This window comes from Hippopotamus amphibius, chromosome 14, assembly GCF_030028045.1.
Source record: "Hippopotamus amphibius kiboko isolate mHipAmp2 chromosome 14, mHipAmp2.hap2, whole genome shotgun sequence".
In the NCBI taxonomy this organism is placed as follows: domain Eukaryota; kingdom Metazoa; phylum Chordata; class Mammalia; order Artiodactyla; family Hippopotamidae; genus Hippopotamus; species Hippopotamus amphibius.
The window spans coordinates 57,848,975-57,862,344 of record NC_080199.1 but is presented as its reverse complement, the minus strand read 5'-3'; the positions used below and the strand labels follow the sequence as shown (position 1 = coordinate 57,862,344).

Genomic DNA, 13,370 nt, shown 5'->3' with positions numbered 1-13,370 from the left:
TAGGTGAATGGATACATATTTGTGCTATAGCCATAAAGTGGGATACTACTCATCAATAAAAAGACAACAAACTATTGAAACATGCTATAACATGAATGAAATCAAAATAATTATGCTGAATGAAAGAAGCTAGACAAAGAGTATGTGCTATATGATTCCATTTATATAAAATCCTAGAAAATGTCACCAAACTACAGTGACATAAAGCAGATCACTGGTTGCTTGTGGAGGGGTGTGGAAGGGTATGGGGGTATGGAAGATTACAAAAGGCATGAGGAAAGTTTTGGGGTTGATGAATATATTCATTATATTGATTGTAGTAGTGGTTTTATTGGTGTAGAAATACACGTGTAAATTTGTCAAACTGGACAAATTAAATATGTTTATTCTACATCAGTTATGCATCAACAAAAGTGTTAAATTTTAAGAAAAGAAAAAAGAAAAAAAGTAAAGTCCATGTAGTCATTTAGTAGAGTCAAGAATATACTTCAGATCTTCCAGAATAGGAAACAGAATTGTACCTTTATTCGGTAAAATTTCTTCGCATTGAATCCTGCAGCATTCCCCAACCTACGCAGATTTTCTTGAACAACAACCTTGGGATCTCTCCTTTTGGAGCTACTGAAGAGATTGAATGAGCTAAGAGTTGGTATATAAGATATCCCACCTGTTCTTGTAGTAAATCCATGTATGAAATTATCTGTTGAAGATAAATAGTGAAGATTAAAAACATGCTAGGGAAAAGACTATAAAGCATTACAAACCCAGTCTCTCATTAAGACATTCCCTAATCACCTCACCCTGCATTAGTTTATCTGCCTTCTAATTTCTACAGCTCTTCATACCTCCATCTGTTCTTAGGACATAATGCTTTGAGTTTGTTTTACCGTCTCTGTGGGATTATTGCTCTTCAAAGGCTATCTTTTGTCCCACTAGTCTTTGTTATCCCAGTAGCATATAGCTCACAGTAAATATCCTTTTACTAAGAAGACTGACTATTTTAAATTTCACTCTTCTGTGAAGGCACCAATGAATTAAGGTTTCAGAATTTCTAAGTAGGAAATGCTTAGGGTCATAAATCTCATTTAAAAGGAAGGCTGGGGGATTTGTCTTAAAGCTGAATTTGCATAAAGCGAATTTATTTATTTAGAGTGGCTTTGAAGGGACTATCCCTTGACACCTCTGACACTACAAGGCCATGCATGACACTCCCGTGTTGTAACCCATGCTAATGCGCACATAAGCTCACAACAGTCTACAAAAGAAAGAAGGAAAAAGAGGTGAACAACCTGTAAAGAAAGACTGGTTTTTCACATCCAGTAAAAACAACATATAGTGTTTAACATACCTGGGATCAAAGGAGATGTGATAATGGTTAATTCTCCTTTCAGTCCTGGCAAACTTCTCAAATATGTTTCTATCTCATTCTGGACTGCTTCTAGTTCTTGAGCTGTGATTATGTTTATTTCAGTAGGCTGTTTCAAAACACCTCCCCTCAAAGTCATCTGTAAATCTTCAAATTCAAAATTGTAAACATCAGTGAAGAGTTGATCAATAAAAGCCTGTATCAATGTCTTCCGGTGCACAGGCACAATTACCTTAATGCTGCTTAAATTTTTTTCATCAATTTTTTGTTTAATGGTATACAATGAGGCAGCCATGCTGGGATTGCTGACAGTCTCAAATTCTCTCAAGAGAGCTGATAACCCATTGCTTGTTTCTAATTCACAATTATCATGGTCACAGCTGATGTTACTGCAACACATTATGCAAAGGAATTTGGCCTTGGCACCATGGTGGTATCGGACAGCATTCAATGTCTTTAGTAATGTCTGATGACAGTTTTTCTGAGAGTTCAATTTCAAACCAAAGAGATCAATCAACACTGCTTCTGCCATCCTTCAATATTGTACAAAGTTCTTCAAAGAAGGTTTTTGTGCTCCTCCAAATCACCTGTAAAGAAAACTTAGCATAAGTAAGAATGCAAAATTATATCAGTCTCTTTATAGTTACAACAGAAATTTGTGGATGGGTAAAAAGAATTGCATTGACTTAAAACTGTAACCAAAGTAGTGAATCTGGACTCCTCCCAGAAAAGCTAGTCCGCTATTTGTCATAAGAGACCCATGACAATGAAAGCAAAGCCATCTCTTAATTCATTTTGTGAAAGTACTTTACATCTTTCCAGCAGAACAACAGTTTTTGTTTTGTTTTTAGATATTAAGTTTTAAGCAGGGAATTAGTGGCTGACTTAGACAAAGTCCTGTTTTTTAATTACAGGGTGTCAACTTATTGATATATCACTAATCCTGATATGACTGGTTAATTTACATCCCTTCATATGAAATACCACAAGTTCAACAGGTTAAATGAAGCTGCGCTTAAAAAATTAAAAAATCTTAATTGCGTTTTTCCTTCAGAAAAATTGCATTTTGTTGTTGTTGTTTTTCAGAAACAGACTCACAGATATAGATAACAAGCTAGTGGTTACCAGTGGGGAGAGGGAAGAAGGAAGAGGCAAGATAGGGGTAGGGGATTAAGAGGTACAAACTACACTGTATAAAATAAATAAGCTACGAGGGTCTATTGTACAGCACAGAGGATATAGCCAATATTTGATAATAACTTTAAATGGCATATAATCTGTAAAAATATTGACTATATTGTACACCTGAAACGAATATTGTAAATCCACTATATTTCAATTTTTTAAAATGCGTTTTTAAGGAGATACAAGCAGAGGTGACTCCAGGATTCACACAGGACTCAGGTATGGCAATTATCACACAAGCAACTGCAATTTGGAACAGGTGTGCATCCCACCTGCTCTCCTCCTCACTCCCCCCACACAGATTTTCTCGCCCCAGCCCCTGCCCTCCCCCACCCCAGGCTGCCGGTCTCTCTTTGGTGACCCCTTCGGTGACCCCCTTTGCCCCAGATGGGTTTCTCCTGCCGCCACTCTTAACCGCCTCCCTCTGGGCCGCGAAACGCCAGACGACGCCTCTGCCACCGCCCGGTCGGCGCTCGGCTCCGTGGGGCACCGATCCTCACCCGCCTGACACCTGCCCGGGCTCCTCCCGCCCCTTCGGGATTTTCCGACGGTCGGACGCACCCCGAGGCCGTTCTCCGTCCTCGCCCGTCGCGCGTCGCCTTCGGCTGCACACTCGGTCGGCGGCGGCGAGCTCTGCGGCAGTCCTCAGCCCGAACGAGACCGGGAGGCCGCGAGCGTGTGCCCAGGAGTCCTAAGACGGGTCCCCGCCGCTGTGAGGGCGGCGCCCGCCCCGCCTCACCCGCCGGACCGCGGACGCGCGGAGCCCCCGCCCGGCACCCACCCGACGGCTGCAGAGGCCGAGCCGGGCCGGGCGGCGGAGTGCGGGGCGGCGGGAGCGAGCCGGGGAGCGACCCGAGGGTCGGACGCGCCCGAGCGCGGGGGACCGTCAGCAGTTCCGGGTCAGGCGGCCGCCAGCCCGCACCCGCCGCCCGGCGCCAGGAGGAGGAACGGGAACCGGAGCAGCGGACCGACCGAGTGGCCGAAGCCAGGCGGGTCCGCGGGCGGGGGGCGGGGCGGGGGGCGGGACGTAGGAGGCGGGGGCTGGCTTGCCGCTGGGGAGCCGGGCGGGCCTCCCGGCGGGGCGCGCGGCGAAGCGGCCTCTAGGTCGGTGGCCGCCTCGCCTCCAGGGGCGCGTGAAGCACTTTCCCAGTCGCGCCTCGACGAGTCGCCCGCCCAGCAGCGCCGTCGGGACTCTTGGTTTCATCCCCAGAGCCCAGGCCCGAGAACCTCACTACGTCAGCACTCGGCACCCTGACCCATCCACGTTCAAGTAATGTGCCTCCTGAGGCAGACTTTTTTTTTTTTTTAAACTGTTTTGCTTTGTTTGCTTCCTTCTAGAAGCAAGTTGGCTGAACCCTCTTTTGTCTTTTTGCTGATCCTGCCTGACTTGCTGACTACCCTTTACAGCTCCTTCACGTGGGTGGATAAACGGATGTCCCGTGTGCCCTTTTAAAAATATGGGCCACGAGTAGAAAATTAGAAGGCAGTGATCCTTAGGGTTGTGATAAAGATGTAAATGAGCATCTTTTTTCTGCCCTCAAAGAGCATAACATTCATTTATTTAAAAATAGTGAATAGCTCCTGCGTATATGGAAGGCAGATGCTAGGGCCAAGGGAAAATATCTCCATCCTTCAAGGAGGGGCAGAAAGGGTGCTTCCTGTGGAGCTGGTTGTCATGGAAGGAGGGGTCTCTTTTTTCTGACAGTTGCTCAGGTGATAAGTGCTGAAGAACCTGTCCCTGAAAGAAAGAATGTCAGCTATCTGAGAGTGTAAAAGAGCACTTGGAGGTGGGCGAGTGCTGCTATTCTGTGGGGTCACGAACCCAGAATAGGAATCCACTGTTCAGTATCTGGCAGATGTTTCTGTCAAAAATTGCATTTTCATCATTTTTGCTGGACATTTATTAAGAGCACTGAGTGGTATGTGGTGCACCTGATCCACTCTGCCCTCAGCTTGTTTTATGTTAAATATTACTGTAAGCAAAACAGAGGTCTTTAGTTACAAAGCTCGGTTAAAACAGTTATCTCGGTTTTTGTAGACAGTAGTGGGAATACATTTTCTGTCATGCAACAGTAACAGTAAAAAGTTTAAAAAGAAATATCTCAAAATAGGGAAGAGAAAGTTTGTCTTTATATTGTATTTACATACCATTTCCCTTTACCATCTGGGCTTGGACTAAGGCTTCATCTCCTAACACTCTTACCTCATCCCCATTCCCCCCACTCCAGTGGCGCTCAATCCTGGCTGCACATCAGAACTACAAACAGAACTTTAAAAAACATAAATCCAGGGACCTGCCCCCCACCGCCACCTCTAGATATACATCTGAATCAGACACTGAGGGAGTCAAGTCTCAGCCTGTTTGCTGTGCTTTTTGTTTTGTTTTCATCGCTACAGATGATTCAAATGCATAATTAGATTTGAAAAACAACTTCCCTATTCCCAAGCCACGCAAGCTAAAGACTGTTTCTTGGAACACCATATGATTTCATCCTTTACATAAGCTATTCCTTCTACTTAGAACACTCTTCTCTTTATGTGCTTTTTTTTTTTAACTGTTAAATGTTTAAGACCCTTGAAGCTCAAGCATAACCTTCCTTGAATCCCCATCCCCTCACCAAGCAGAATTAACTGTTTATTTTAGCATTTTGTTTGTACAGGATAAGCTCTCTTATAGATGCAATCTGGACCCATAACCAAGCAATACATTGAAAAAATTAATTAAACATTAAATTGTACACATAAAGACGAACATGATAGTATATGTTATATCTAATTAAAACTCTTTCAGAGGTCAGTTAAACCAGAAAGTCATGAAAAAGTATACCATAATACCTTAAACATTTTTTAAATCTGAAACAACTATATGTTTGTTTGCCAATCTGTTGAGAAAGTCCAAGGCCTTTTCTTTGCACATGGCCTGTCGATTAGAGCTCTGCATCATATCTCTTCCATAAAGTACACCTCTCAACCATCAGCTAAGCTTTCCTAAGATTTTGTTGCTTTAAGAGGAAAATAATCTAGAGGCAATTGTGAAGCTATCTGAGTGCAGATTTCTTCTTTATTATCTTTTATAGTTATCTTACACATTCAAACAACTCACCTTAGTTGGGTCTTTCCAAAATATTAAACATAGCTTTTAAAGAAACAACAAAATTTATTTCCACACTATTTCACTGGTTTGCATACTATTTACTTAAATTATGAAAGCACAGTGACAAGTCCAACTGACATAAACAGGTTTGAACATGAACACAAGTGACATTGTCAGGAGTACAATTCCACCAGTAGGAGTGGAAATGGGCAGACTCACTGGAGAGTAGCTTTCTAAGCCTTCAGCATTCAACATGCGCATTCAGTGTGATGTGGAAATTAGCAGCTTATAATTTAAAAGGAAACAGAATGAGTTGATTTGTTAGAGGTTAAGTGTAGGTAGACTAAGAGAATACCTACTGTACCTCTACATTTTCATTATTTGACTTTTCATCTATTTCCCCCATAGAGACTTAGAGCATTTGGTGGGCAGAGAGAATGCCTGCCAAATGGTTAAGAGGAACCATTGGGAAAATCCCCAGACATTCTTACATCACCATGTAAATCCCTGTCATGAGAACAATTAGAATTTTTAAAAACTGGCAAGAGCTGCCTTTAAGCCATTTATACCACGGTTTGTGAGTCCTTCCAGAAAAGGACATGTAACATGCAGATTTCCTTGTTAAAAGCTTAGTTTCATAAGGTTTCCATAACAAATGACCACAAACTGGATGGCCTAAAACAACAAAAATGTGTCCTTCTGCAGTTATGGAGGCAGAAGTCAAATCAAGGTGTGTCAGGACCATGCTCCCTTCAAAGCTTTTTTTGCCTCTTCCAGCTTCTGGTGGCTCTAGGTGTTCCTTGCTTGGAGGCTGCATGACTTGGGTTTCTACGCCTCCATCCTCACAGAGTCTACTTACCTGTGTGTCTGAGTCTCAGATCTCCCTCTACCTTTCTCATATATGGACACCTGAGTGCAAATAAAGAAAAGGCCAATCACATGAGAGTAAGCAAAGGTTATTTATTTAGAGCTTGCTAGAGCAAGGGAGTCAGCCACATTACTTGTGTTTTGGCAGAGACTCAAAGGCAGGCAGAGGGGTGGGAAAGCTTATAGTGGAAAAAAGGGAAATCTTCAGGTATAACCCTGATTGCAGGCTGTTGGTCTGGGGAAGCTATAGGTGGGCTCGCTAGTAGTAGGACATCCTGTGTGATTGGTTAGGGTTGCATATTTGGCTTTCTCTGGTTGGTCCCAAGTCAGAAGTAGAGACAAAAATTAGGGAAGCTGTCAGTTATTAATCAAGCACCAACCATTTGGGGGCCAGCTGTTACAGGGGTTAATGTTTGGTTCCTGAATTATTAGAAATAGTGGTCTGACTTCCTCACAAGTCTGACTTATAGATAGCAAGCTAGCTGGGTAGTGTAGACAATGGTGGTTTCCTGGGTGGGTTTCTGCAGGTTGTGAGTCAGAGTTGTTTTTATATGTGGTCTAGTCACTGTTTGTTTGCATGTCAGTCTCTCACCTGTCACTGAATTTAGGGCCCACCTTAAATCCAGGATGATCTCATCTTGAGGTCTTTAACTTTACATCTGCAAACATTATTTTTCCAAATAAGCTCATGTTCACAGGTTCTGGAGATGAGGACACAGGCATATATCTGGGGGACCACTTTTCAATCTGCTACAAGCTCCTCTTGGTTTAGAAATCATATTTACTTGTTTATAGAGGAAAAAAAGACTTTTCCCCTTACTGTCCTGAATGAGACAAGCAGGGAGGCTATGATTGGATTTCACCAAAGGCCTATAATTTCTTTTTCAAACAGTTGCCTGGGCATCCCTTAAAACTTAGATTTGAGCTGCAGAACAATCCTTCTATGTCTACACCCCAAAACGAGATATTTTCGTAGTCCAGTACTATCTGTACATTCAGAGAAGTTCCACCTTTGGCTTAAAGCTATCAATGGGTAATATACGAATGTTCTGTGAATTGTCTTTGAAAAGAAGTTAAGGAACAGTACCAATCCTCTGATTTCTTTCTGTTTACAGCATCCTGAAACTGTAATCTCATTGCCTAGCCAGAGAAGAGAAAAATCCCTAGTTTCAGCAGATTCTAAGACTCTGGTATATAATAGGTATGCAATACTTTTTTTTTTTTAAATGAAGTCTTGTGCTCTTTTTTTTTTTTTTTTTTTTTATTTTATTTATTGGCTGCGTTGGGTCTTCATTGCTACACACGGGCTTTCTCTAGTTGATGCAAGCGGGGGCTACTCTTCATTGTGGTGCACGGGCTCCACGTTATAGTGGCTTCTCTTGTTGCAGAGCACAGGCTCTAGGCGTGTGGGCTTCAATTCTTGTGGCACACGGGCTCAATAGTTGTGGCTCATGGGCTCTAGAGCACAGGCTCAATAGTTGTGGCACGTGGGCTTAGTTGCTCCGTGGTGTGTGGAATCTTCCCAGAGCAGGGCTCAAACCCGTGTCCCCTGCAATGGCAGGCAGATTCTTAACCACTGTGCCACCTAGGAAGTCCTGCAGTATATTTTTAATAATTCAATTAATTTATTCTTTTTGGATGACTCTGATGATGTAACTTCTCTTGAAAACATATGGTTGAAAAGACTTACATCTTTTTTACCTGAAGTATGTATTGTTGAGTCTTACTTATTTGTGCAGTTTGTTACATTTTTCCCATGATGCCTCTTTATTATTGGAATTGAACCATCCAGAACTGATTCCATTAGCCTTATGGCAAATATAGACCATAGTTTTAAATTCTCGATTCCAGGAAAATTTTTATCTCTTCTTTCCCCAGGTCAGTTTTGTAGCTTCCCCAGTTGAAATCAGCTTCAGATACTCCCCCTCCCACTTGGAAAACAAAAACAAAAGCAATTCCACACTTATGTGAAAGTTAACTACATAATTTTCCTTTCCTTGTTTTCTAATAAAATGTAGTTCTAAAGCTAGGTAGGAGGAACATTATAAATTTAACTACCTAAACTACTTGGCAGGTCCACATAGGTTTTTCCATTCAGAATGAAAAACGGTGCTTATGTGACATGGGTACACATGGACAGTTCCTTCCTCTTAATTCTTTTAAGTCAGAAGCTCTCAAAACCCTAGGGGAGTTTGACAGCCTTGCTTTATTTTGCTCATTAACTTGGAGGGAGGTACCAGATGATGAGTTGCCAAAAGCTCGAACCATGGCCTTTTAAAAATCTCCTCCCAAGGGCCACTTACAGGCACTTGCCTCTTGAATTCAAATGGGAAGGTACACAAAATCATGCTTATCACAGTACTTTAGTACATATTAAATACCTAATAAATGTTAATTTGGATCCTAATTGCTTCAAATTTCATCCTTCCTGCTTGGATGTATGACCTTTGACAACTTCCCTAATCTCTCCAAGTGTTAGTTTCCTCATTTACAAAATACAGGTAAAAATCATGTCTAGCGAAAGTACTTACAGGTAATTAATAAATGTTGGCTATAGTTAACACAGGACATGGTGGTTTGTAGTATTTCCTTTGCATTGTTTTCTGTAAAGCTACTTTCTTAATGGAAAGTGTTTTCCCTAAGTTTTTCTATATGTAATATTTGGATATTTACTATCAAATACTGTCGGTATTATGAGGTTTTTGTTTTTTTAATATGTCACTTAATTCATATTTATATTTCCCACAATGCTTTGTATATATGTACCCACATATGTGGTTTGAATGAAAGAATAATTGATACTGTCTAGTCTCTGAATTCTTTTTATTGATTTATGCAGTTTTAATGAATTATCAGTAGATGGCAGTAGTTTGTTTTCATTTTTATTTTTTACCCATTCTACAATAGAGAGCCAGAAAAGATGAAAACTTTCTCAATTTTAAATCAGATATCCTTTCATGAATAGCTGGTTTAAATAAATATCACCCAAAAGTTCTTCAATTTATGCTGCTTCAGGAATAGATACCAAGAAGTACCAGTTACTTTATATATTTTACTGTATAAAGAAGTAAAAAAGTACTTCTTACCAAGTAACAGTTACTTTATTTTTTACTGTATAAATCTAATTTTCTGAATTTTTTTTTTTGTTTTTTTTTTTCATCAAATAGTTTAGAAAATACAAAAATGAGTAAGACATTGTATTTGCCTTCCTGGCGCTTATAGTCTAATGGGAAATATAGTATAAAATAAAGTAAATAATAGGAATAGAAATTGTTGAGTGGCAGGAATTTGCTAAATGCTTTACACTCATTATTTTACTTCATCCTCTCAATAATCTAATGAGGAAGGTACTATTATTGATAAGGAATCTGAGGCTCAAGTTGGAAAGATAAGTGGCACAACCTAGATTCAAGGTTAGCCCTATCTTACCCTAGAACCTAGACTGTTATCTATCATGGTATAATAGAAATATAGAAACAATTGTACTAAAGAGAGAGAGAGAGAGATCACATCTACCCAGAAAGATCAAGAAAGACTTCTTAAAGAAGATGCAGCTAAGGTGGAGTTGAAAAATTGATTGCTATTTGATGTGATCAGAACAGTGTTTCATGAGCATTATTCTGTCAGTGGCACAGGGTGAATTGGAGTGGAGATAGAATACAGTTAGACATCTGTTATGTCAGGCACTGTCCCAGGTCTCTTCCCTCATGGAAGAGACCTGGAACATTAGTAAAAGGAAAATAAAAAAGAAACAAATGTATGTCAGTGGTGATGAATGCTGTTTAGAAAAATGAAAAAATGAGGCAGGGTAAGGAAATTGAGGATGAAAATCATGTTTTAGAGAGGTTATCAGAGACGGCTTCTCTGCTAAGATAGTATTTAGAAGAGGTAAGGAGAGGTTGGATTCCAGTATAATTTACATGTGGAACCAATGAGTTTTGCCAGAAGAATTGCATGCAACATGTAAAAGAAAGAAAAGCCAAGATTCTGATTTGTCTAGGGTAAATTGGGTAAAACAATTGGGGCAGCAGTCCTGGGCCACATACTTGGGGAGTATCTTAAATGATTTCCCAAAGGGTCTATGAAACATCAACAGTGAGCTCTCATTTATGATTATATTGGGCAAGGCTGATTATATTGGGCAAGGCTGATTAAATTGCCTTGGGCTCTACACCCTTCTAGATACCTCCCTGCTAATGTTCTAGAGTTTTGAATCTGAATAAGAAAAATGAACTTCTAATTTACTGGGATGGAGAAGACCACGAAGGAGCTGGTTTAGGGGTAGTGATGGAGTGGATAGAGACATAAGGAGTTCAGTTTGGAACATAGTGAGTTAAATGGCTGTAAGAAATTCAAGTGGCGATATCAGGTAGGAAATTGTGTATGAGTCTGGAGCTCAAGAGGGATGTCAGGTTAGAGATATAAATTTGGGAGTTGTGAGCCTATAAGGGGAGTTTAATGCCATGGAAGGGGATGGCATTACCTGAAGAGTGAGTATAGAGAAAAGAAGAGGTCTGAGGACTGAGTGCTAGGGCACTCTAACATAAATGAGAAAGGTGAGGAGGAGCCAGCAAAGGAAACCAAAAAGTATGATGTTTCAAAGAGGAGGGCATGATCAAATGTGTCCAATGACATGGATAGGTTAAGGAAGATGAGGCCCGAACTTGCCATTGAAGTGACAATGTGGATGTCATAGATACTTTGATAAGAACTTTAAAGATGGAGTTGTAAATGATTAATTCTGGTGAGTTCAAGAGGAATAAGAGGAGAGGAAGTGGACAGCAAGCATCTTGGCTATAAAGGAGAGCAAAGAAATAGATCAATAAGATTAGAGTGTCAAGCAAAGGTGGTTATAGTTGTTGATGATTATATGATAGACTGTCCAGGATAATATGTCTGACCAAGTAAAGGAGGAAACTCTATTGATGGGGTGTTTGAAGGAGTAATATCCTTGAGTAGGAGAAGAAGGGGTACAAAAGTAGAGGACTGGCCTTAGGTCAGAGTGAGCACACTGAATTCATTGCGAGAAAAGAATGAACTAGTATATGGGAATAGGTCCAGGAAGACTGGTAGATGGGGTGATTTACCACCCTCTCTGATATTTTCCTACTATCTCAGTTAAATAAGAAGATGGGTTATCAACTGAAAGAAGAGGGGGGAAGAGATGTGGGAGGTTTGAAGACAGAAAGGAGTGCAATAATCATCCATGAAACTCGATGAATCCTAAGAGCCCAGCATCAAGAGCCCACTTGACATAAGCGGTCTTGAATTTCAAGTGAGGCCATAGCACAGGTATAACATTTTTCTTGAGGCATATCAGCTACTACTGTGTAAGCAAAAGCAACCAGTTAGAATTTTTCCAGGCAAGTAGTACAGGGAGAGAGTTGTACAAAAAAAGTGAGTTTGAATGCAAAGGAATCTAAGCTGGGTAAGTGAAGTGAGTACATGAGAGGCTAAGGGATCATGAAAAGGTAAAAGAGTCAATGTGGCTTAATAGCTCTTACAGTCAAAATACTAGGAGGGATGAGCTGGAAAATAAGAGTCGGAATCTGAGATTATGGATGAGGTGTAGTGATATTCTGTGGGTGGTCGGGGAGGATGGATAAGAGAAAACATCAAAGAACTGAGAAGTCAGGGTATTAAAAGTACCACCTGTGTGGATGCTGAAATTCCAAAGAAATATTTTAAAAAGTAGTAATAGAGACACAGTAACCCAGATACTATAACCTAGGAATGAAGGGTAGGGATTTAGAAGTCAATTGGTAATAATAAGGAAGGGTAAAGCTTATATAGGCTGATGGCATGAACTTCAGAGAAACTAGGTGGTTTAAGGGAGAAGAGGGGATAATACTTTGGCAGTGCTAACAGGAAATAGGAAAAATGCTTCAGCTCCACACTTAGTGGCTTGAGGATGAGGAAGCAGTATCTTTGGAGGACTTCACTTAGAGCCAAAGGTTAAGGGAAAGTTTGCTGAAGAAGTTGAAGATAGAGACAATTTTACTGAAGATGGACCAAGAGTTACAGGGTTCACCGTGGAAAAATATAAAGGAATTGGGGAGTGGGTAACATCAAATTAGGGGACTTGCTCAGCCTAGGAAGTATGAGTCTTCATGATGAGGAATGACCTGGGAGTCTCAGGCTTCTCCAGTAAACTGAGGTTAGCAGGGACATAGGATACAATGGGAATAGTGCCCACAGTGGCTTAGGCAGACTGTGGCTCTGACATTGTGGTTTGGGAGAGAGAGAAACAGGGGGACTCACCAGGAAGGTAACTTACCTGGAAAGAACTTACCAGGAGCATGAAGAATTCAGAGTCTCCTCTTCAGTCAAGCCAACGGTGATGCTGAGGCCACTGGAGGGCTGTAGGGGCTGTAGGAGCTGCAGCAGCTCCATCAATGCACTTTATGGAAGTGGTTCCCAAAGAAGAAATGTGGGTATTGGTGGGAATGCAAAGGAGAGGGTTTAACAATGCAGGTATACAAAAGTAGTTGGATTCCAGAGTGCTGTGTAAAGATATAACTCTTTGAAAAATTATAATCTTGTTAGTCTAGCAAACAGGTTAAGAACATGAATCTTGGAGCCAAACTACCTGAATTCAAATCAAATCTTTGATACTAATAGCTATCTGACTTTGGCGTTGGGTAAATTTCTTGGTCTCTTTGTGTTCATTTCTCTGTAAAACAAAAATTATAATAATAGTGTTAACCTCATAGGGTTAAATGAGTTAATATTTATAAAGTGAATATTTGTAAAGTTCTTACACATGGCACAGAATCTGAACTATATAATGTTCATTTTGTTGGTTTTTTAAAATCTAAAGCACTTAAAACAGTGTCTGGGACAAAATAAGCACTATTC

The 13,370-nt window shown here is 40.7% G+C and overlaps 2 protein-coding genes across 12 annotated transcripts in view; one reads left to right on the top strand and one right to left on the bottom strand.

The window, feature by feature from the left end:
• LACC1 (laccase domain containing 1) overlaps window positions 1–3,501 on the bottom strand; it is a 65,682-nt gene extending 62,181 nt beyond the window's left edge. For 3 of the 7 annotated variants that reach the window (XR_009048953.1, XR_009048954.1, XM_057707031.1), the window contains exons 1-3: window positions 3,113–3,501; window positions 1,349–1,953; window positions 522–700 (exon numbers count right to left, since the gene is read on the bottom strand). Coding sequence is in view for 5 of the 7 variants with exons in the window: in XM_057707031.1 (XP_057563014.1) it covers window positions 522–700; window positions 1,349–1,898 (729 nt within the window). In the remaining 2 variants the exon portion in view is untranslated. Of the gene's footprint in view, window positions 1–521; window positions 701–1,348; window positions 1,954–3,051 lie in introns of those variants that run through there. The other 4 variants (XM_057707030.1, XM_057707033.1, XM_057707029.1 and 1 more) reach the window with 4 other exon arrangements.
• Window positions 3,502–3,519: 18 nt separating this feature from the next.
• The window catches only part of CCDC122 (coiled-coil domain containing 122), a 45,410-nt gene continuing 35,559 nt past the window's right edge, over window positions 3,520–13,370 (top strand). Inside the window, exons 1-2 of one of the 5 annotated variants that reach the window (XM_057707035.1) lie at window positions 3,684–3,821; window positions 7,628–7,713. The gene's annotated coding sequence lies outside the window, so the exon portion shown is untranslated. Of the gene's footprint in view, window positions 3,541–3,683; window positions 3,822–7,627; window positions 7,714–9,842; window positions 10,882–13,370 lie in introns of those variants that run through there. The other 4 variants (XM_057707037.1, XM_057707036.1, XM_057707040.1 and 1 more) reach the window with 4 other exon arrangements.